The sequence below is a fragment of the Hyaena hyaena genome, unplaced genomic scaffold, assembly GCF_003009895.1.
Source record: "Hyaena hyaena isolate Hyena2069 unplaced genomic scaffold, ASM300989v1 scaffold_575, whole genome shotgun sequence".
In the NCBI taxonomy this organism is placed as follows: Eukaryota; Metazoa; Chordata; class Mammalia; order Carnivora; family Hyaenidae; genus Hyaena; species Hyaena hyaena.
In genome coordinates this window covers 161,847-187,229 of record NW_024081206.1, presented here as the reverse complement: position 1 = coordinate 187,229, position 25,383 = coordinate 161,847, and the positions used below count along the sequence as shown (strand labels likewise).

General features: G+C 39.9%; 1 protein-coding gene across 1 annotated transcript in view; it reads left to right on the top strand.

The window, feature by feature from the left end:
• PCCB (propionyl-CoA carboxylase subunit beta) overlaps positions 1-25,383 on the top strand; it is an 86,979-nt gene that overhangs the window by 26,658 nt on the left and 34,938 nt on the right. Inside the window, exons 7-9 of the mRNA XM_039256478.1 lie at positions 11,547-11,655; positions 14,887-15,007; positions 16,996-17,077. Coding sequence (XP_039112409.1) covers positions 11,547-11,655; positions 14,887-15,007; positions 16,996-17,077 — 312 coding nt within the window. The remainder of the gene's footprint in view (positions 1-11,546; positions 11,656-14,886; positions 15,008-16,995; positions 17,078-25,383) is intronic.

Below are 25,383 nucleotides of genomic sequence, written 5' to 3'. Positions count from 1 at the left end.
TAATGAGTGATGTTTAGCATCTTTTTGTGTGTCTCTTCGTCCTCTGGATGTAGTCTTTGGAGAAATATCTGTTCATGTCTCCTGCCTATCTTTTGATTGTATTATTTGTTTTTAGGATGTTAAATTGTATCAGTTCTTTATATGTTGTGGATACTAACCCTTTATCAGATATGCTATTTGCAAATATCTTTTTCCATTTAGTAGGTTGTCCAATAGTTTTGTTGATGATTTCTTTGGATATGTATCCAAAAGTGGAAATGTTGGATCATATAATAATTCTGTTTTTAGTTTTTTGAGGGACCTCCCTACTGTTTTACATTGTGGCTGTATCCATTTACATTCCCACCAACAGTGCACAGGATTCCCTATTCTCCACATTTTTGCCAATGGTTATTTCTTGTCTTTTCCTTAATAGCCATTCTAACAGGTTGAGGTGATACCTCTTTTTTGTTTTGATTTACATTTCTCTGATGATTAGTGGTGTTCGGTATCTTGTCATATGCTTGTTGACCATTTGTATGTCTTCTTTGGAAAAATGTCTGTTGAGATCTTCTGTTCATTAAAAAATATTTTTTCTAGTTTTATTGATACAATTGTCATATAACACTATAAGTTTAAAGTGTACAATGTGATAGCTTGACATATGCATTTGTTGTGAAGTGTTTATACAATAAGGTTAGTTAACACATTGTTCACCTCACATAGTTATCATTTTAGATTTTTATTATTGAGTTATAGGCGTTCTTTAAATATATACCCTTTCAGATAATATGGCGTGCAAATATTTTCTCCCATTCAGCAGGTGGCCTTTTCATTTTGTTGATATTCTTTTGTGCAGAAGCTTTTTAGTTTGATGTTCTGCTTTTTAATTTTTGCTTTTGTTGTTTGTGTTTTTGGTGTACTATCCTTTAAAATTGTTGCCAAGATCAGTATCAAGGAGCATTTTCCCTGTGTTTTCTTCTAAGAGTTTTATGGTTTCAGGTCTTTAAGTCTTCAATTCATTCTGAGTTAATTTTTGTGAGCAGTTGAATATATGGGTCTAAGAGCATTCTTCTGCCTATAGTTCCCCAGTTTTCCCAAAATCGTTTATTGAAGAGATGGTCTTTTCTTCATTTAGTATTCTTTGCTTCCTTGTCAAATATTAGTTGACATTATATATGAGGGTTTACTTCTGGGCTCTTGATTCTGTTCTGTTGTTCTGTATGTCTGTTCTAATGCTAGTACCATACTGTTTTTATTCCTGTAACTTTGTAGTATAGTTGGGAATCAGAAAGTATAGTGCCTCCAGGGTTACCTGGGTGTCTCAGTTGGTTAAGCATATGACTTCAGCTCAGCTCATGATCTTGTGGTCTGTGGGTTTGAGCCCTATGCCGGGCTCTGTGCTGATAGCTCAGAGGCTGGATCCTGCTTCAGATTCTGTGTCTCTCTCTGTTTCTCCCCTACTCACACACACACACACACACACACTCTCTCTCTCAAAACTAAATAAAGATTAAAAAAAAGTGTGGTACCTCCAGCTTTATTCTTTGTCAGGATTGCATTGGCTCTTTGGGGTCTTTGGTTTCATACAAACTTTAGTTTTTTTTTTCTATTTCTGTCAAAAATGCCACTGGAATTTTCAAAGATATTGCATTGAATCTATAGAGGGCTTTGTGTAGAATGGACATTTTAATAGTATTCTTGTTCATGAACCTGAGATCTCTTGCATTTGTGTCCTCTTAAGTGTCTTTCATCAAAGACTTATGGTTTTCAGTGTTTAGATCTTTCACTTCCTTGATTAGGTTCCTTTCTGTTCTTTTCTTTCTTTTCCTTCCTTCATTTTTTGAGAGAGTGCGCGCGCATGCGACAGAGAGAGAGAGAGAGAGAGAGAGGGAAGGGGAGAGAGAGAGAGAGAGAGAGATGAAGCGTGAGTGGAGGAGGGGCAGAGAGAGAGGGAGACACAGAATCTGAAGCAGTCTGCAGGCTCTGAACTGTCAGCACAGAGCCTGATGTGTGGTTTGAACCCATGAACTGCAAGATCATGACCTGAGCCTAAGTCGGACCGTTTAACCAACTGAGCCACCCAGGCGCCCTGGTTAAATTTATTTCTAATATTTTGTTATGTTTGACACTGTAGTGAATGTGCTAGCTTTCTTTTTCGGATACGTTGTTAGTGTATAGAAATGCTACTGGTTTCTGTATTTTTTTTGTATGCTTTCTCAGTTAGGCATTGTTATCCTAAGCAATCCCATCCTTTACTTGCAGAATTTTCTTTAATGTGTGCATATTGGTGCATCAGCTTTCTTTTGTCCTCCATAAGTGAGCATGTGATCTTAACCATTCTATATCTTAAGTATTTCATGTATTTAATGTAAGTGCAGTAAAAATGTTAACAGATTTCTTTTTAAAGGGCTAGACAGTCCATGGAAGAAGTGTAATGAAAGGCTAGCACTGTCAGGTAATAAAATATAAAGTGCAAATAACTGTTTAATCAACTTGTAAGTAGGTAGACCAGAGGAACAGAACAGAATTGAGAAACAGTTCTGAATATACTTGGATATGTAGTTTGTGATGAAATGGATATTATTCTATTGAGGGTCACCCATGATGTAAATTTTTTGTATCAGAGACACCAAAGATTCCTGCATTACTACATCCAGTTGACATTTCTCAATCATCATCTTACATGACCTTTTGGCGTTTGACCTAGCTAGTCTGTCTACTCCTTCCTCTGAAACATCAAAGCACTATTTTCTTTTGGTTTTCTTCCTTTATCTCTTCTTCCCTTGGTGATCTTGTCTCATCTTAAGACTTTAAATATCTATCTGTATGCTGACAACTTTCATATCTGTGTCTTCAGGATGGAACACTCGTGAATTCTAGAATTACATTCTCAGTTGCTTACCAGTGTTTCCATTTGGTCTGTAGTGGTGTCTCAAACTTGATAGGTTTTGGTCTCTAACAAGCCCCTTCCAAAGTGTTCTCTGACAGCCTTCATCATCTCAGTAAACGGCCTCCCTGTGACTCAGGTAGAAGAAATTTGCACTATTTTAACTCCCCCTTTTTTGTCACATGCCAAGTTCAGTTCAAAATCCTATTCTCCCTACTTTAGGATGTAATCTAAAATCAAATTGCTGTGTACTTCTTACTATTCACACTGCTGCCATTTAGATTGAAGCACCCCGTCTGGATTATTGCAGAATCCTTCTAACTGGTCTCTCTGATTCTTCTTTGCCACCTCACCCATTTAATTTTTTAAAATTTAAGCACTGTTAATTGTCTCATACTCAGGGAGGTATGTAAAATATGTACAGTTCAGCAATTACTAAGTACAAGCCACATAAATAACACTGAGATCAAGAAATGGTCACCATGCCTGGGTGGCTCAGTCGGTTAAGCATCTGACTTTGGCACAGGTCATGATCTCATGGTTTGTGGGTCCGAGCCCTGCATCAGACTCTGTGCTGACCACTCAGAGCCTGGAGCCTGCTTCGGATTCTATGTCTCATTCTCCCTTTGCCCCTCCCCCACTTGTGCTCTGCCTCTCTCTCTCTCTGAAAAATAAATAAATTTAAAAAAAAAAAAAAAGAAAGAAATGGTCACCAGAGTCCTGCTCCCATTACTGTTACTAATCACTGTTGCCTCCATTCATCCTCTCCAGAATTATTTATTATCTCAACTTTTATGGTAATTATTTGCTTTGACTTGCAGTTAAAAATTATGGTTTAGTGTTGCCTATTTTGGCCTTAATATAAGGTGAAATCGTAGGATAATCATTCCTGTGTTCATTCTTTCGTGTATGGCTGTGACTCACTGTTTGTAAGATTTATCCATATTCTTTGTAAATGTAGTTCACTTATTTTAATAGCCGCATAGTATATTAACATATTCATCAATTCTACTACCACTTGTGTTTAAAGACTTCTACCATTGACATTGATGCTGATCTAAGCATTCCTGTATCTTGGTTTTAGGTTCTCAAGTAAGGACACAGTTATGTCATAGGATGTACATACCTTCAGCTTTTTTAGGTAATGCCTTACTGTTCACTGAAGAGGTTGTAGCAATTTACACTTCTATTTGTAATATGTGAGAATTTCACTTGTTCCACATCCTTGGCAGCACCTTTATTAAAATAATTATGCCAGTTTGCATGTGGTGTGACTTCTCATTTCATTTCCATGACTAATGAGATTTAACACCTTTTCATGTTTCTTCTTTTGTGGCATTCCTGTTCATCTATTTTGCCCATTTAAATTTTTTAATATTTATTTGTTTTTGAGAGAGAAAGAGCGACAGACAGACAGCGCAAGCAGGGGAGGGGCAGAAAGAGAGGGAGACAAGAATCTGAAGCAGGCTTCAGGCTCTGAGCTATCTACACAGAGCCTGACACAGGGCTAGAACTTACAAACCGCAAAATCATGACCTGAGCTGAAGTTGGACACTTAACTGAGAGAGCCACCCACGTGCCTGTCTTTTGCCCATTTTAAAAATTGTTTTTTTTCCTTCTAATTTTTAGGAGTTCTTTATATGTTCTGGGTATAAGTTCATTATCAGTTATATGTTGCACTTGTCTTTTCCCATGCTGTGATTTGCAGTTTTCCACCTTTTAATGCTAGCTTTTGAACAGATTTTTTGAAAAGTCTTTGTTTTGAAATTCATACATGTAGAATTCTTAACCGTGTGTGTGTGTGTGTGTGTGTTTAGAGTGAGAGAGTGTGAGTGGGGGAGGGGCAGAGGAAGAGAGTGAGAGAGAATCTTAAGCAAGCTCCATGCCCAGCACAAAGCCTGATGTGGGGCTTGATCTCAAGACTGTGAGATTATGACCTGAGCTGAAATCAAGACTCAGAAGCTTAACTGACTGAGCCACTCAGGAACCCCAGAATTCTTAACCATTTGTGAGTGGGTGTACATATCATGTCTTTTTACTGCTTAATGCTTTGGTGTATTATTCTTAAGAATTGGGATATTTTCTGACACAACCAGTTATTCAAGAAGTTTAACACTGATACCGAACTTCAAAAGAATTGTGGAAAAATACACACAAAAGTTTAAAATGGTAAATTTCAGTTACAATTGTGTTGCATTAGGTGCAATCACATTTTAGTTCAACCATTGCCACCAACTATCTCCAGACTTCTTTCATCTATCCGAACTAGAACTTTGTATTTACTAAAGACTAGCTTACCATTACCTGTTACTTATAGTACCATTCTGTCTCTGTGAATTTATGGAATCATATGGCATTTGCCCATTTGTGACTGGCTTATTTCAGTTAGCATAATGTTTTCAGAGTTCATCTATGTTGTAATGTTTATCAGCCTTCCTTTTTAAGACTTATTAATATTCTTTTGTATGATACACCACATTTATATATTTATTCATTGGTCAGCGAACACTTGAGCTGCTTCCGTCTTTTTGACTATTGCACATAGTACTGCAAGAAATGTTGGTGTACAAGCATCTATTTGAATCTGGTTTTGTTTTTTGAGGCATACATCTAGGAGCGGAATTATTGGGTCAAATGTTATTTCTTTTTAATATTTTTAGGAAGAATCAAACTGTTTTACACAGTGGCATGTCAGGAAAAAATTCCACTTGGTCTTGTTGTATAAGTCTTTTAAAATGTTAGGTTTGTCAGCGTTTTGAGTATTTTTGCATCAATATTTATATGGGATATCGATCTGTAGTTTTTTTGTAGTGTCTTTGGCTTTGGTATTAAGGTAATGCCAGGGCCTTAAAAGTGTTCTATTCTCTTTAATTATTTTGGAAGAATTTGAAAGGATTGGTGTTTGGTAGAATTCACTAGTGAAGTCATTTGTTACCGATTTAGTCTTGATAGGTTGTTTCCAGGAATTGTCTATTTTATCTGGATTATCCAATCTGGTGTAGAATTGTTCATAGGGCTTTTATTTATTTGTATTTATTTATTTCTTGTAGAATTGGTAGTAATGTCCCCATTTTCTTTTCTTATATTAGTAATTTAAGTCTCTTTTTCTTAGTCCACCTAGCAAAAGATGTCATTTTTGTTAGTCTTTTTGAAGAATCAACTTTTGGTTCCCCTGAGGAGAGTGTGTATATATCTATATCTTGTTTTTCTATTTTTCATGTATCTCTGTGTTGGTTTCTATTTTCTTCCTTCTGCTAACTTTGGATTTAGTTGGCTCTTTTTTTTCCCCTTAAGGTATAAAGTTATGTTATTTGGGATCTTTCTTCTTTCCTAGGGTGTTTACAGCTGTAAATTCTGCTCTTAGCACTGCTTTTGTTATATCCCATAAGTTTTTGTATGTTGTGTTTTCAATTTAATTTCTCAAGCTATTTTCCTATTTCATTTGACTTCTTTCTTTACACTCTTCTTTTAAATGTATTTTCTTTTATTGTTTTTTAAATTTACATCCAAGTTGGTTAGCATATAGTGCAATAATGACTTCAGGAGTAGAATCCAGTGATTCACCATCTAAATCCAACACTCAGTGCTCGTCCCAACAAGTGCGTTCCTAAGTGCCCCTTGTCCATTTAGTCCACCCCCCCACCACAATCCCTCCAGTAACCCTCTGTTTGTTCTCCATATTTAAGAGTCTCTTATGTTTTTGTTTCCCTTCCTGTTTTTACATTTTTGCTTCCCTTCCCTTTTGTTCATCTGTTTTGTATCTTAAAGTCCACATATGAGTGAGTCATATGATACTTGTCTTTATCTGACTAATTTCATTTAGCATAATACCCTCTAGTTCCACCTACATTGTTGAAAATTGCAAGATTTCATTCTTTCTGATTGCTGAGTAATATTCCATTGTATGTATGTATGTATGTATGTGTGCATGTGTGTGTACACACACCACTCTTCTTCATCCATTCATTTGTTGATGGACATTTGGGCTCTTTCCATACTTTGGCTATCGTCAATAGCGCTGCTCTAACCACTGGAGTGCATGTGCGCCTTCGAAACAGCACTCCTGTATCCTTTAGATAAAAACCTAGCAGTGAAATTGCTGGGTTGTAGGGAAGTTTTATTTCTCATTTTTTTGAGGAACCTCCATACCGTTTTCCAGAGTGGCTGCACCAGTTTGCATTCTTACCAACAATGCAAAAGGTTTCCTCTTTGCATCCTTGCCAACATCTGTTGGTGCCTGAGTTGTTCATGTTAGTCTTTTGACAGGTGTGAGGTGGTACCTCATTGTGGTTTTGATTTGTATTTCCCTGATGATGAGTGATGTTGAGCATCTTTTCATGTTGTCTGTTAGCCATCTGGATGTCTTCTTTGGAAAAGTGTCTATTCATGTCTTTTGCCCATTTCTTCAGTTGATTATTTGTTTTTTGGTTGTTGAGTTTGATAAGTTCTTTATAAATTTTGGATATTAACCCTTTATCTGATATGTCATTTGCAAATAGCTTCTCCCATTCCATTGCCTTTTAGTTTTGCTGATTGTTTTCTTCACTGTGCAGAAGCTTTTTATCTTGATGAGGTCCCAGTAGTTCATTGTTTTTGTTTCCCTTGCCTCCAGAGACATGTTGGGGTTGCTGAGGCTGAGGTAGAAGAGGTTTTTGTCTCTAGAATTTTGATGGCTTCCTGTCTTACGTTTAGGTCTTTCCTCCATTTTGAGTTTATTTTTGTGTATGGTGTAATAAAGTGGTTCAGGTTCATTCTTCTGGATGTTGCTGTCCAGTTTTCCCAACACCATTTTGCTGAAGAGACTGTCTTTATTGTATTGGATAGTCTTTCCTGCTTTGTGAAAAATTAGTTGACCCTATATTTGTGGGCCCATTTCTGGGTCCTCTGTTCTTTTCCATTGATCTATGTGTCTGTTTTTGTGCCACTTCCATACTGTCTTGATGATTACAACTTTGTAATATAGCTTGAAGTCCAGAATTATGATGTCTTCAGCTTTGGTTTTCTTTTTCAGGATTGCTTTGGCTATTTGGGGCCTTTTCTGGTTCCATACAAATTTTAGGATTGTTAGTTCTAGCTCTGTGAAGAATGCTGGTGCTATTTTGATAGGGAGACACAATGGTTTTTAAAAAGTATGATGTTTAATATCCACATACTTGAATTTTCCGGTTCTCCTGTTTCTGGTTTCATTCATTGTGATTGAAATAATAAAAACTGCTTTGTAATCTTTTTAAATTTATTTTTTTAATGTTTATTATTTTGAGAGGGGGCAGGGTCGGTGAGAGAGAGAGAGAGGAAGAGAGAACCCCAAGCAGGCCCTGCACTGTCAATGCTGAGCCTAGTGCAGGGCCTGATCTCATGAACTGTGAGATCATGACCTGAGCTGAAATCAAGAGTTGGAAGCTTAACCAACTGAGCCACCCAGGGGCCCCATCTTTTTAAATTTATTAAGACTTGTTTTGGGATGTGTGCCCAATATATAATCTATCCTATGTAATACCTGTGTCTACCATTCAGATTCTGGTTTGGTCAGTTGTCTCAATAATGTCCTTTTTATCATTTTCTTTTTCCAGTGCATTTGGGGATCACACACTGCATTTAGTTGTCCTATCCTATTAATCTCCCTTAATCTGGAACAATTCTTCAGACTTTGTCATGCTGACATTTTTGAAGGCTACAAAACATGATGAGGTTGTTCCTCAGTTGTGTTTATCTGATGTTTCCTCATGATTAGGTTCGGATTGGGTGACTCAGTCTATCTACTACATAAGCGATGTATCCTGGTCACTTGATCACATTTAGAGACAAATGATGTCTATCTCCTCACTGGCAGTATTAATTTAATCACTATTCATTCAAGATGTTATTTGGTTTCTTTGCTGTATAGTTACTGTTTTGATTTTTGTAACTGATATATACTCCTTGAGAGATACTTTGAGAAAATACAAGCATGCTTTTGTACATTATACTTTTCTCCTTGATTTAGCATCTTTTGAGGATACTTGTCCGAACCAATTTTCACAAAATATTGATATTTATCAGCTGTTCCATTTGACATCCAGCTATAAGGAAGAGCTCTATTTTCTTGGGCATTTCTTTATTTCATGGATTTATTATTATTTTTTCTTAGCACATGAACAAGTAGGGGAGGGACAGAGGGAGAGAGAATCTTAAGCAGGCTCCACACCCAGTGCAGAGCTTGATGTAGGGCTCAATCTGATGATCATGAGATCATGACCTGAGCCGAAATCAGGAGTTGCAGTCTTAACTGACAGAGCCATCCAAGTGCCCCTCATGGATTTATTATTAATGTGGGTTCATGGATTTCCTGTTTTACTCCGTGATTTCTAATTCATTATTAGCATTACTGTTTTCATGCTCAAATTGCCCTTAGTCAGTGGGAGTCCCTTTAAGCTGGCTTCTGTGCCCTTTTGAAATGAGAACCAACGTGAAATTTATACTTTATGGGTAATGTTTTAGTTCTTGAGCTTTTTTCAACCTCAAAGTCATGAAGATTGTTTATATTTTTCAAAGCTTATTTTGCCTTTTACATTTGTGTTTAATTCTAGTTGGAATTGAAGTTTACACATAATATGAAATAGAGGCTAGTTTCATTTTATTCAGTATGGTTACCTAGTTGACCTAGAGCCTTTTATTGAAAAGAACATCCTTTCCTACTCTGCAGCGCCACATGTATCATGAATCAAGTGTCTGTCTGCAAGAGTGTTGTATTGAGCTCTTTCAGTCTGTTTGCTTGTCCCTGTGCCAGTACCACGCTGTCTTCATTACAGTGGTGCAAGACAAATGCTGGCGCAGCAAATTGTCCCTCCTTATTCTTCAAGTGGTGTGGGATATTCTTGGCTCTTTGCATTCCCACATTTTTTTTGCAACTTGGAGGCATAATTGTATGATGAACTGCACGTATTTAAGTTGTACAGTTTGAGTTTTGACACATGTATACAGTTGTGAAGCCATGAACACAGTCAAGATAATAAACATAGCCACCTCTCCCCCCAAAGTTTCCTCCTGTGTCTTTGTAATCCATCTCTCCTACCTCTCAGCACTGTCTTTAGGTAAACATTCATCTGCTTTCTATCACAATAAATCAATTTGCATTTTCTAGAATGTTGCATAAACATAGTCATACAAAATGACATTTTCTATGTATAAAACATACAAAAAGTGTGTATCTTTTTGGGGGGGTGGAATGGGTGGATGCTGGCTCTTTTCACTTGGGATAATTATTTTGAAATACGCCTGTTGATGGATGTTGGGTTGTTTTCGTTACAAATAATGCTTTTGTGAACATTTATTTATGAGCCTGTGTGGAATATGGAAGAAAGACCTTTCTAGCAGCATTCTAAAACAAGGATCCATAAAATAGACTAATAAAACACACATAATAGTTTAAGGACTAATTCCTCAGTACACGAAAACAAATTTCCAATAGAAAAATGGGAAAAGAAAATGAACAGTGAGCTGACAGAGATGACTCTAGTAAGATATTTACTGCAGAATTGCTTATTGTAGCAAAATATTAGAACTATTCTAAATGACCTTTGGTAGGTGACAGTCTAATTATTATACGTGTCCTACTATACTGAGATGGAATGGTTTTTAAGACGGTTCAAAACTGTGCATAGGACACTGTCTGGAAAGAAAACAGAAGTACAGATATGTCTAAATTACTACTCACATATGCATGGATGTCTTTGTAAGGAGAGAAACTGATGGTAGTTGCCTTTGGGGAGGGAAATTGTAGGACTCGAAATAAGGGCTTGGATATAGAGTTACATTGTACTGTATCTCCTCTTCTTTTTATTTTTTTACACTATGCTTTTATCTTTAAAGTGTTTTATTTATTATTTTTGAGAAAGACTTAGAACAAGTGGGGGAGGGCCAAAGAGGGAGAATCTCAAGCAGGCTCTGCATTGACAGTGGGTCTTGAATTCCCGAAGCTATGAGATCATGACCTGAGCCGAAATCAAGAGTCAGATGCTTAACCAACTGAACCACCCAGGCACCCCTCCCTTTATCTTTAAATTAGAAACTAAAAAGTCTGTCACCCTCTTGAAACACCAAAGCATTGATTATCATGGTCTCCAAATGGCTTCACTTATGGGGGTTGGTTAATTTTAGGGAAACTATATATTCTCTCAGTGACTCGGTTTCCTTGTTTATAAATGGAGGTGATAATAGTACCTGGGCTTTAAGGACAGAATCCCATGAAGTGCTTTAGAAAAAAGGTGGTGCACAGCAATCTCTGAATAGGGCCACCTGTTAAGGTGTTTACACATGAATGACTCTGAATGTTAGCCACATGGCGAATAATTTTGCTGAGACAAAACCGTGCAGTGAAGATTTTGTTAGTTGTGGTACCTGTCTGGCTCAGTTGGTAGAGCATTTGACTCTTGATCTCAGGGTTCTGAGTTCAAACTCCATGTTGGGTGTAGAGATTACTTAAAAATAAAATACTTGGGGGAAAAAATGATTTTGTAGATAGACAGTGAGGCAGGGAAACTTGGAGTCTTTAGTTTGGATAGGTATCTTTGAGTGACGTCCTAATCTGGTTCTGCCACTACATCACTAACTTCTCTGCATTTGTCTTGGCTGTGTAAATTTTAAGGTTCCATGTAGCTCTGGTGCTCTGAGATTGATCCTTTTGGAATTCTGATTTTAGGACACCTCCTACCTGTTCATCACTGGCCCGGATGTTGTGAAGTCTGTCACCAATGAGGATGTTACTCAGGAGGAGCTTGGTGGTGCCAGGACCCATACCACCATGTCAGGTTAGAGGCCTTAAGGCTCACCTTACTGTTTTTATATTTTTATTTAAAAAAAATTTTTTTAACATTTATTTATTTTTGAGAGAGACAGAGCATGATTGGGGAAGGGACAGAGAGAGAGGGAGACACAGAATCTGAAGCAGGCTCCAGAGTCTGAGCTGTCAGCATAGAGCTTGACACGGGGCTCGAACTCACAAACTGTGAGATCATGACCTGAGCCGAAGTCAGATGCTTAACCAACTGAGCCACCCAGGCACTCCTCACCTTTGTTTTTAAACACTGAGAAACAGGCACTGCCAAAGAGAATAGTTACAATCTTTTGTAAATATCACTTAATTGGCAGAATTTGAGAGGGCTGTAGTATGGTATATTTAGTACAGATATAATAATAAAGATAGATTTAGTGGCTCAAATTTGTTAAAAAACAGGTTACTACTAAAGCTTTGATATTTAAAATTTTAAATTATGGTTACAACATTTGACCTTTAAAAAAAATAGTGTGACTTTTTTAAAATCCAAAGTTGTGTATGTCTTAGATGGCAGTGTTACCAATTGCTTTTAGCCGAGTACGGTCATAATGTGATGGTCATGCCCTGCATCTTCATGAAGTTGGTCATAGTTCCTCCCCTCTTTGGAGTTATGTGCTACACATGCTGAGTTCAAAATGTGTAAAGATTATTTTGTACACGGGCATTGAAACAAGGGTATTGTTTATATAGAGTGTTATAGATTTGGGAGCAGGGGATGAATCTGACATTAATGAAGACGTTTATTGTTAGAGTGATATTTGGAATTTCCTATTTTCTTGGAAGAAGACACCAAGTTCTGTAAGGATTTTCTATGACACCGTAAGCAGTTAACTGAAGGCAGGAGAAATTGCCTCTTGGAAAGATTTCAAAGCAGGGAGAAGCTGGTGTGACCAATTTATACATTTCCTCTCCCACCTCAGGTTGGCATCAGCTTTGACTCATTCCTTTCCCTTAGCCATCAGCTCTATTTAGTTCTGTCTCCACCACACAGCTAGAATCAGAACCTTCTCAAGGCTGATTCTTGCATAGCTGGTCCTCTTACTCTTATCTCAGGGCTTAATGGGCAGCAGTATTTTTTTTTAAATTTTTTTATTTTAGAGAGTGTGAGGGGGGAGAGGGAGAGGAGGAGGGAGGGAGGGGAGANTATTTTAGAGAGTGTGAGGGGGGAGAGGGAGAGGAGGAGGGAGGGAGGGGAGAGAGAGAGAGAGAGAGAGAGAGAGAGAGAGAGAGAGAGAGAGAGAATCTTAAGTAGGCTCCATGCTCCATGCAGAGCCTGATGCAGGGCTTGATCTCATGACTGTGAGATCATGACCTGAACTGAAATCAAGAGTTGGACTCTCAACTGACTGAGCCACCCCAAGCACCCAGCGGTTTTTCTTTTTCACTGGGATCTAAAATAATGTTAAGTATTGGTGGCATCTGAGGTATTTAGCTGTATATCTCCAGAGTAAGACCTATACATATTTTTTGTTTTTAAAACAGCTTTATTGAGGTATCATTTGTTTACATGTTAGATGTGTGACATACTCATTTAAAGTATATTGTTCAATGATTTTATGTATTTAGTATTTTTCAGTTATCACCACAATTTTAGATCCTTTTATTGCCCCCAAAGCCCTGTATCCATTAGCATTTGCTCCCCATCTTCCCCCAAATAGTCCACCTCTAGGCAGTCACTGATCTACCTTTGTTGCTGTGGACTTGTCTATTCTGAATATGTATGGAATGGGAATAAATGGAGTCAGGTGATAGGGTCTTTTGTGAGCAGTTTCTTGTACTTAGCATAACATTTTTAAGGTTAATCCATGTTGCAGCATGGATCAGTACCTTATTTTTATTGCTGGATAATATTTCAGAGTATGAATGTACCACATTCTATTCATTGATCAGTTAAGCATTTGGATTGCTTCCACATTTTGGCTGTGGTGAACATGCTGCTATAAACATTTATGTACAAGTTTTGTGTGACATGTTTTTGTTTCCCTTGGAGTGGAGTTTCTGGGTCAAATGGTAACCCTCCCTTTTTGAGAAACTGGCATGCTGTCCTTCAGAGTGGCTGCACCAATTTATAAATATTTCTTGAATAAAAGAATTCTGCGTTGAACATGAAATGTTCATTCAGCAAATATTCATTGAGTGCCTGTGTGTCAAGCATTATTCTATGTGCTAGGAATACCTTTGTGAAAGAAACAAAGATCCCTGCCTATATGGGATTACATTCTAGCACAGGATGTAGGCCATAAATAAACTTAAAATAAAGACATTGTGAGGTATGGTAGAAGGTAATCTGTGCTCCAGAGAAAGTAGAACAGGGCCTGAGATTGCTGTAGTTTGAAATAGGGTGGTAAGACCAGGTCTCACTCTGAGGGTAAGAGTTGAGCAGATCTGAAGGAGTTAACTGCATGAACATCAAAGGGAGAAACACTGTAGGCAGAGGGGATAGCCTGTGCAAAGGGTCTGAGGAAGGGGAGTGGCTGGCATGTTCAGTGAAACAGCAAGGAGGGTGGTTGGAGACATGACATAAACTAGTTTAAAAAGCTCAGTTTGGCTGCTGTGTGGAAAAGAGATGGTAGGGGAAATGGAAGCAGGGATTCTGGGAGAGAGTTTCTGGCCCCACTTTGTCACATCTTTGACGTTATTTGGTCGTTGTGTGAGTTCAGAATACTTTAGAGGAATGATGGCTTCGTTCCTCACTAGGACAAGGTGGTTCCCTTCCTTCCCTTCTACTGTTGCTGAGTACCGTGACACTATGTGCCAGCCATTATTCTTTTTATTTTTCAGCTTTATTGAAAGCTAAGTGACCTGTAACGAGGTGTAGTTCTTGATGTGGGAGTACAGTGGTTAAGATGGGCCCGGTCTCTGCCCTGTTAGGGCTGATATTCTAGGGGAGATAGCATGCAGGAAACAGGGAAATGGACAGACCAGTGCTGCAGGGAGGGACGTGAATAGTACTCCCACAAGGATGGGGAGGCACATGAGAGCTGCAGGGAATAAAGAAAAGAGTGACCCTGCAGAGATGTGGGTACAGAGCAGAGGGAACAGACTGCACAAACTGAAGGTCAGCCTGAAGATGTGTGGTATCCCATCCTCAAAGAGCTGTAACTACAGTCTCCTGCCGACATGCCCTAGGAGTGGCAGGTGGACATGAGCAGCATCTGGGGGCTGACAGGTGTCTAGGCCTATTATAGCTCCTCTGTTTTCTCAGGTGTTGCCCACCGAGCTTTTGAAAATGATGTTGATGCCTTGTGTAATCTCCGGGAATTCTTCAACTACCTGCCTCTCAGCAACCGGGACTCAGCTCCCATCCGTGAATGCCATGATCCCAGGTGAGTTACAGGCCAGGGCACCGACTCTCATTGTGCAGGTTGGCTTGCCCTTTTCTGGCTCCTCTGCCCTGGCAGGACCTCCAGGCTCTGACCTATTGGGGAGCTTGGAGTAGATTGTGGAGTGGAGCCAGTGAGGCTCCCCAGGTGTTGGCATGGTGGTGGCATGTCGGGGTATAGGAGCAAAGAAAAATTTTATTTGTACTCACTTTTTTTTTTTCTCTCTGTAATATCTGAAAAATATCTTGGGAGTAAAAAGAACCCCCTCCCCCCCCCCCCACATCTGTAAGTCTTGATTTGTCCAGAATTGGAAATATTTTTTGTTTTGACATGAAATGTGAAATGATGTAGACAGCATGCCCTTTTGAAAACATGCATATGCCTACCTGCTTGTGGCCAGAGGCTGGGGCAGTCCAGGGCAAGGTGTATTGCTGGCCACCTAGTGAACACTTTCTCTCCTTGTTATTGGGGCCACTGCCCGGCTGGGGGGACATCACTGAGTAAGCCAGAGGCTCAGCTGGGGGACTATTGCTCCAGATTTCTGCCTGTTTTCTTCTCCATTTTGTTTCCATTCTGTGATTCAAACTTTAGACCCAAACTACTTCAAACTCCGTTGACCTGAACTTTGTTTTGCAGAAGAGATTTAGAATTCTGTCTCCCAGTAAGAAGCCGTTTTTAGACATTCCTCTATGGAATGGACCTGGACTTCCACATGCCTCAGCCCTGCTCCTCAGAGGACCTAACCGGTGGTGTATTATGTGTAGGCTTGAAAAAGAGGTTGGTCACAGGCCCAGAATGAAGGGGCACAACCTTCTTTTTTGAGCATTTATACTATTTGGGATTCTTGAAAAAGTTAGGACATCGTTCAAAGGTATTCGGGCCCAAGGACCTATAATAACTGAATAGCCTGCTTAGCTCCAGCCATATCTCCTCTATATTGATCCCAGAGTAGCTATATGTATAAGTTTCATATAAAAAGTAAGGGAGGACTTTATCTGGTAGGGCTATGCCCAATACCCCTATGTAGAGTTCTCTGGGAAGTTGGGCTTGAGCCATGTGGCTTTACCAAAGCCAAACCTCAGCCCAGGTGTACCTGTCAAGGCCAGAACAGTCCCTCCCTCCCTGCCTTCATGAGCAGAAGGGGATGAGAGCATGTGGGACACTGCTGGTGAGTCCTCCTGTGGTGTGGGCATGGGCCCTGGCAGGTTCCCTGCTCAGCCACAAAGATGCATGAGGAAGCAGAGCACCATGAGCCTCAGTGATTGTCCCCACCAGGGGCCTGCAGTTTTACTTTTTCTATATTTACTTCTTAAAAATTAAATTTATTTTTTATTGAGCGAAAAAGAGTATGAGTGCAAGATGAGAGGTGCAGAAGGAGAGGGAGGGAGAGAACCTTAAGCAGGCTCCGTGATCAGAGCAGAGCCCGATGTGGGATTCGGATCTCATGAGATCATGACCTTGGCCAAAATCAAGAGTCAGATGCTTAACCAACTGAGCCACCCATGCACCCCAGTTTTGCTTTTTTAAAGAGGAGCTTTAGCAGGTTTATTTTCCAGCAGGGACTGTGAACCCACCGTGTTCAGTAGCAGAACTCTGCCTTTGCATTTCCAAGTCCTTGTTCTTTTATTTTCAGTGTCTCAAAGTGAGACTAGGACTTGTTAGCGCAGGGTATTGTTGATTACAATGTCCTATATAGTGCCTCACACTGTACCTGGAATGTAGGAGGTATTCAGAAACGATAAATGAAGGAACCACATTCAGGAGAATAAGCTCGTTTCTTCCCTCTAAATGAAAACAAAGATCTTTTGAGTTAATATCAAACTCATTTCAGTTTGTTACGGTGGTAAGAAAGGAATGCATCTTTTAGGACTACTTTGCACACCCTGCAGGGACAGATTCAGCTTTGCCCTCATGTCTCTTCGATCCCCCAGCCACAGAAGGCACCTGTCTCTTCCTGTGTTGATTGTATCTGCTTCTTTTTCTATCCAAAGTGACCGTATGGTTCCTGAGCTTGACACAATTGTCCCCTTGGAATCGACCAAAGCCTACAACATGGTGGACATCATACACTCTGTAAGTGACACATCTGCTTGGTTTTGTCTCTGCTAGCTCAGCCACATCCGTGATCCTTGTGCTTTGACATAGGAAGGAAATGCCAAATCCACAGGCTTTAACATCGGGCAGCACAGGCAGAGCGTGCGTTGGGCACAAAACAGGGACCGCTCAGTAGTGTGTTCTTTGAAGAGATAGTGGCGGTAGCCTTGCTACTGCATCTGGACTTGATGGCTGGAGGTAGGAGGAGCCACTTGGGTCAGTAGGTTTCAGGGGTCTTTAGACAGCACTGTGAGGTACATGGGGAAGAGTCCATGACCCTGAAGTCTGGAGTTGAGACCAGGGAGGCTTTTTGTTAGGTACCTTTGTTTGGAATCTTATGCTCAGAGGGCATTTATTTTTTTAGAGAAAGAGTACCCAAGGTATTCTTTGACAAGATGGGGGAGGGGGGGAATGTGTGGGTCTGGGGAAGATAAAAGTCATTTGTACCTTTTTCTCAGGGTAGCAGATTCCTGGATCATTAAGTGAAACAGTGTTAGGGCAAGCTGGGGACATGGCCAGTGTCTCTTGCACATTCTTATGTGCATGTCATGCTCTCAGCAGTCCTTGCTTGGTGTGCCCACAGAGCCATCTGTGTTCAAACCTTTCCCAGAATTCTGGCTCTCCCAATGACCTGTTCCTTCTCCTGTATTTTGGGGAACCAGCATGAGCCAGCAGCAGTGGCCAGATTTAGCTCCTCCTCATTGCTCGATTCTGCAGCCTGTTTAGTACCATTTGAGTTGTGAAGAATAGACCTCACTATGAGCATGCCCTTCTCTGACCTCAGCCTTCAGGACTCTCTGTACCTGCATACTTTCTCTGTCTCTCTCCCACTGCCTCTGCTCCCTGACTCTCCAGCTCTCAATCTTCCCATTTTTCTGGAGCCCTCTGGCCTCTGCCTTTTAAGCTCAGCTTGGATTCTGCTGTTCTGCCAGATACTAATAACCAGGCACTGTTCTCAGTGCTGGAACTATAGGACACCATGATGGGCAAAATCCCTGCCTCAGGGACCTTAACATGTGATTGAGAGAGATGGAGAGCAAAAGTATACATGGCATGGGTAGTTTTAGGTCCAAAAAAGGTTTTAAGTCCAAAGAAGGTAAAATAGGAAGAAAAAAAAAAAAAAGGTAAAATAGGGTCTCTGTCATCAGGTCCCCTGATTTGCTGCACCCTACCGTCCTTCCATGTCTCCCCAAACTCACAGAATGAGGTGCCTCTACCTGGGCTTCTGACACCATCCTTCCCCATCTGTGGTCTTGCTTTCTTGACTGGTTTGTATAAATCTCTTAACTTCTTCTCCCTTTAAGTTGTCCCTCTAGCAAGCCCCCCCTTAATCCATATCTCTGTTTAATTGCTGCCCAAATTCTTTTCTCCCTTTTCATTTAAACCTCTTTTGTCTCTTCTTTACTCCGCACTGGAATTTCGTCTCTGGTTGTCTCCCTCTCTAGCTCTATGCATGCCATTGCAAATGGCAAGATTTCATTCTTTTTTTTTTTTTTTTTATGACTGAATAATATTCCATTGTATATATATACACACCACTTCTTCTTTATTCATCTATCCGTGGGCTGCTTCCATATCTTGGCTGATGTAAATAATGCTACTATAAACATAAGGATACATATATTCTTTGAATTAATGTTCTGTGTTTTTTGGATAAATACTCAGTAGTGCGATTGGTGGTTTGTAGGGTGGTTCTGTTTTTAACTTTTTGACTAACCTCCGTACTGTTTTCCATAGTAGCTGCACCAATTTGCATTCCTACCAACAGCGCACGAGGGTTCCTTTTTCTTCACATCCTCCCAACACTTGTTTCATTCTGATACGTGTGAGGTGATATCTCATTATTGTTTTGATTTGCATTTCCCTGATGATGTGTGATGTTGAGCATCTTTTCATGTGTCTGTTGACTGGATGTCTTCTGTGTGAAATGTCTGTTCATGTGTTCTGCCTATTTTTTAATTGGATAATTTGCAAGGTGTTGAGTTATATAAGTTGTTTGCATACTTTGGATACTTTCTTCACATGCATATGCTGATCAGCACTCAGATTAAGATTCAAGGGGTTACAGGGGCACCTGAATGGCTCAGTTGGTTAAACGTCTGACTTCAGCTCAGGTCATGATCTCACAGTTCGTGGGTTCAAGCCCCATGTCAAGCACGGTGCTGATACCTCAGAGCCTGGAGCTTGATTCTGTCCCATCTCTCCCTCTCCCTTTGCCCTTCCCCCACTTGCATTCTGCCCCTTTCTCTCTCTCAAAAATAAACATTAAAAATTTTAAAAAAGATTCAAGGGGGTACAACCTTAAACTTACACATTGTTATATGTCAATTATATCTCATTACAGCTGAGAAAAGATTGAAGAGGAATTCTCTGAAGCTCTCTGGAACTCAGTGTATCTCTTTCCTCTTCGGTACACTGGGCTGCAAACTCTAGCTTTATCAGATATGTCATTTGCAAATATCTTCTATTCAGTAGGTTGCCTTTTGGTTTTGTTGATTGTTTCCTTTGCTCTGCAGAAGCTTTTTATTTGATGTAGTCCCAACAGTTTATTTTTGCTTTTGTTTCCCTTGCCTCAGGAGACCTATCTAGAAAAATGTTGGTATGGCCAATGTCAGAGACATTACTGCCTGTGTTCTCTCTTAGGATTTTTATGGTTTCCAGTCTCCTATTTAGGCTTTAATCCATTTTGAGTTTCTTTTTGTGTATAGTGTAAGAAAATGGTCCAGTTTCTTTTTCATGCAGCTGTCTGGTTTTCCCCGATACCATTTGTTGAAGAGACTGTCTTTTTCCCAGTGCATATTCATTCTTTATCAAAGATTAACTGACTGTATTCTGGGTTTACTTCTGGGTTTTCTATTCTGTTCCATTGATCTATGTGCCTGTTTTTATGCCAGTACCAGACGACAACTGGCATTACTACCACTTTGTAATATAATGACAAGTCTGGAATTGTGTCATCTCCAGTTTTTTCTTTTTCAAGATTGTTTTGGACATTTGGATATCTTCTGTGGTTCCATACAAATTTTAGGATTATTTGTTATAGTTTGTGAAAAATGCTGTTGGTAGTTTGATAGGGATTGCATTAAATCTGTAGACTGCTTCGAGTAGTGTAGACATTTTAAGAATATTCTTGCAATCTATGAGCATGGAATGTCTTTCCATTTCTTTGTGTCCTCTTGGATTTTTTCAGAGTACAGGTCTTTTACCTCTTTAATTTTATTCCTAGATAATTGATTGGTTTTGGTGCAGTTGTAAATGGGATTATTTTATTAATTTCACTTTCTGCTGTTTCATTATTAGTGTATAGAAATGCATCAGATTTCTGTACATGGATATTGAATCCTGCTACTTTATTGGAATTGTTTATCAATGTTGTTAGTTTTTTGGTGGAGTCTTTAGGGTTTCCTATATATAGTATCATGTCATCTGCAAATAGTGAAAGTTTACTTCTTCCTTCCCAATTTGGATGTCTTTTATTTATTTATTTGTTTGTTATCTCACTGCTGTGGCTAGCACTTCCAGTACTATGTTGAATAAAAGTGGTGAGAGTGGGCATTCTTGTTGTTCCTGACCTTAAGGGAAAAGCTCTGCATGTTTCCCCATTGGGTATTATGTTAGCTGTGGGTTTTACGTATGAGGCCTTTATTATGTTGAGGTATATTCCCTCTGAACCCACTTTGTCGAGGGCTTTTATCATGCATGTACTTTGTCAAATGCTTTTTCTGCATCTATTGAAATGCTCATAGGGTTTTTATCCTTTCCTCTTATTGATGTGATGTATTACATTGATTGTTTTACAGATGTTAAACCACTGTTGTAGCCCAGGAATAAATCCCACTTGATGATGGTGTTTGATTTCTTTTTTCAGATATTGTTGGATTCAGATTGCTAGTATTTTAGTTTTTATACTCTTGAGACATATGGTCTCTTTCCCACTCAAAGAGTCCCCTTTCATATTTCTTGCAAGAATGGTTTAGTAGTCATGAATTCCTTTAGTGGTTGTTTGTTTGGGAACTTTATCTCTCCATCTATTCTGAGTGATAGTCTTGCTGGATAGCATATTTTTAGCTGCAGATTTTTCTCTTTCAGCACCTCGAATATGCCATGCCACTTCCAGCCTGCAGTTTTTCCTTAAAAATTCACTGATAGCCTTACGGGGTTTCCCCTTGTATGTACCTTTTTTTTCCTTCTTTTTTTCTCTTGGTGCTTTTAAAAGTTTTTATTTGTACTGCTTTTTGCCATTTTAATTACTGTGTGTCTTGGTGTGGACTGCCTTGTGTTGATATTGGGAGCAGGGGTGCTCTTTGTACCTCCTGCATCTGGGTATGTTTCATTCTTCAGATTAGGGAAGTTTTTAGCTATTACTTCTTCAAATAAATTTTCTTCTTATTGTCTCTTCTTTTGGATCTGTAAGCCTGTATTATTCTGCTTGATGGAGTCACTGATATCTCAAAGACTGTTTTCTTTTCTTTTTTTTTAAATATTTTTATTTTATTTCTAGGAGGGAGAGAGAGACAGACAGCGTGAGCAGGGGAGGGTCAGAGAGAGAGGGAGATACAGACTCTGAAATAGGCTCCAGGCTCTGAGCTGGCAGTCAGCACAGAGCCCGACGCAGGGCTCGAACCCACGAACCGCGAGATCATGACCTAAGTGAAAGCCAGACGCTTAACCGACTAAGCCACCCAGGTGCCCCTCAAAGACTGTTTTCAATGTGCATAATTTTTTTCCTTTCATTTATTCAGCTTGGTTACTTTCCATTACTCTGTCTTCCACATCGTTGATTCATTCCTTTACTTCATCTAGTCTATTCCATCAAGTTTATTTTTAATTTTACTTACTGTGTTCATCATCTTTGGTTGGGTCTTTCTATCTTTGTGTTTTTAAAGTTTTTTTAAAAATATATGTTGAGAGAGTGAGCACAAGCATGAGTAGGGGAGGGGCAGAGAGTGATGTGGGGAGAGAGAGAATCCCAATCAGGCTCCACACTGTCAGCTCAGAGCCCAGTGAGGGGCTCAAACTCCAAAACCATGAGTTGATAATCTGAACCAAAGTCAAGAGTCGGATGCTTAACTGACTAAGCCACCTAAGGGTCTGACTGATGTTCCCCACTCTTTTCTAAAGTTCAGTGAGTATCTTTATCATGACTTTACGTTCTCTATCAGGCATATTAGTTATATCCATTTCACTTAAGACTCTTGCTATGGTTTTGTCCTGTTCTATCATTTGGGACATATTCCTCTGTCTCTTCATTTTATCTAACTGTGTCTTTTTCTCTCTAGGAAAGTCAGTTACTCTTCATGCTCTTGAAGGTAATAGCCTTATAAAGAAGAGATCCTATAGTGCCCTGCAACGTAGTGTCTGTTTCCCAGAGTCTGGTGTTTTAGGGGTGTCTCCTGTTTGTGTTGTGTATGCTCTTCTGTTGAGTCTTGGCCTCTTTTTCCTTTAGTCCAGTTGTCTGCAGAGATTGTCTTTGCCTGTTGTGGGCAGTGTTTCATCCCCAGCAGGGGTGGAGTGTATTTTAACCAGGTGTGTGCTGGTCTACTTGCAAAATGAGACCTACTACTGCTTCCAGAACTGCTGTCCTTCAAAATGTACCATTTAGAAGATGAGTTAGTGGGGTTTGTGCCAGTCTTCTGGGAGACTGAAGCAAGACTGGGATGGGCAGATCCACTGAAGCACAGAGGGGTGGGGCCTGATGTAAGCACGTTAGTATCCTCACTGCAGTGATCCCTGTAGGTGGCCCTGTCTTTACACTGGGAAGTGTGGTGGAGACAAATGGCAGGTAGTAGCTCCTTTGTTCCTGGAGGGATCTTCTCTTGATCTCCCTCTCTCTGGGCCTTGCTCTGAGATGAGTATATCACTTTCCCTCCTGTCAGCCCCAGTGGTTTTCAAACTGCTATTTCCAGGCTGTATCTGTGAGAGCTGTTTGTTGTGCTGTATCATTAAGGGTGGAGAACTGTGATTCCTAATCCTTCCTGGCTCTCCCAGAGCCCAGCCCTCCAATTTTAAAAATTCCAGGGTTTGGGCCACCTAGGTGTCTCATTCAGTTAAGTGTCTGACTTAGGCTCAGGTCATGATCTCAGGGTTCATGGTTGGAGCCCCACATGGGGATCTCTGCTGTTAGCAAGGAGCCAACTTCAAATCCTCTGTCTCCTTATCTCTCTGCCCCTCCCATGCTCACTTGTGTGTGCGTTCTCTCTCTCTCTCTCTCTCTCTCTCAAAAATAGATAAATATTAAAAAAAAATAAGAATTCCATGCTTCAAGTCCTGCTGGTTGTAAGAACTCACAAAATTCAGCCCTTTTCATTTAATTTTTTTATAACTTTAGAGAGAAAGGAGGGGGAGAGTAGTACAGGGAAAGAGAGAGAGAGACAGAGAGAAAGAGAATCTTGAGCAGGCTTTACACTCCGTGCGGCACCTGACGTGGGGCTTAGTCCCATGACCCTGGGATCATGACCTGAGCCAAAATCAAGAGTTGGGTGTTCAACTGTGGACACTAGCCCTTCTCACTTACAAAGCCAAATATTATGGGGATTCATCCTCCCTGTGGGGGCTTCTTAGTGTGAAAGTCTTTTTGTCACCCTTCTCCAGCCACTGGCTTCCTCCCCACTATAGATGGCCACGGTCCGTTTCCCCCTCAACAGTGTCTTTACCTTTCCTACCTTTTTTGAGGTGTTTTCTTTTCTACCTTTAGTTGTGGAGTTTTGTCCAGTCTTTAGGTTGTTTTCTGAATTATTCATGCTATTGTGTTACTGTGTTGTATCCATGGGATGAGGTGAACTTAGGGTCCTTCTTCTTTGCCATCTTCTCCAAGTGGTAATTACATGAAAATAGTTCTATCTTTTCCTTAGCAATTGTTTCTGCCCTTTGTTTTTTATTAAAAAAATTTTTTTAACGTTTTTATTTCTTTTTGAGAGAGATAGAGCATGAGCAGGGGAGGGGCAGAGAGAGAGAGGGAGACACAGAATCTGGAACAAAGCCGGACACGGGGCTCAAACTCAACAACTGTGAAATCATGACCTGAAGCAAAGTTGGATGCTCAGCTGACTGAGCCACCCAGGTGCCCCAATTTTTAATTTTTTTTTTTATGTAGGCTCCATACCCATCATGAAGCTTGACTCTCTACCCCAAGACTAAGAGCCAGGCAATCTAGTGACTCAGCCAGACATGCAGCCCAATGCCCTTTGTTTATCTTGTCCAATTGAGTTGTCTATAGCTGCAAAAAAAATTTTTTTTTCATTCTGAGAGAATGTGAGCAGGGGAGGGGCAGACAGAGAGGGAGAGAGAGAATCCCAAGCAGGCTCTCTGCTGACAGCTCAGAACCCATCATGGGTTTTGAAGTCATGGACTGTCAGATCATAACCTGAGCTGAAATCAAGAGTCAGATGCTTTTTTTTTTTTTTTTTTAATTTTTTAATGTTTTATTTATTTTTTGAGAGATAGAGACAGAGTGAGCAGGGGAGGGTCAGAAAGAGAGAGGGAGACACAGAATCTGAAACAGGCTCCAGGCTCTGAGCTAGCCATCAGCACAGAGCCCGACACGGTGCCCGAACCCACGAACCATGAGATCATGACCTGAGCCGAAGTCAGATGCTTAACTGACTGAGCCACCCAGGTGCCCCAAGAGTCAGATGCTTAACCGACTGAGTGCTACTTAGTGCCCCTACAGCTCTAAATTTTATCGCGGTGATGAGTAATGGTTGTGATAGTGGGCATATTTGTCTTGTTCCTAACTGTAGAGAGACTGCCATTAGTGTTTTCTCATTTTATCCTTTGTTCATGTTAACAGAGCTGTGACTGGTTCCTGTTTTAATTTTTGTTCTTTTTTACTTGTCTTTTCTTAAATCAGGGATGGGAATTGAATATCTTTTAAATGCTTCCAGCATTTATGGAAATTATCTTCTCCCCCCCCAGATCTGTTTATAAATTTATTTTAGTAGTTTTACTAATATTAAACTCTTCTTACGTTCTAGGTTAAAAGGGATTTGATATTTTGTTAATATTTTATTTTGGGCATTTGCATCAATGTCATGTGATATTAGCTGATTTGCTGATGTGTGTGTGTGTGTGTGTGTGTGTGTGTGTGTGTGTGATATTTTAAACTTGGGTTTTTTGGTATCCATGGTGTGCTTATTTCATGTATTAGTCTGTTAGGGCTGCCATAACAAAATACCAGAGACTGGATTGCTTAAACAACAGAAATTAATGTTCTCATACTTCTGGAGGCTATAAATCCAAGACCAAGATGCCAATAGGCTTAATTTCTGGTGAGGCCTGTTTTCCTG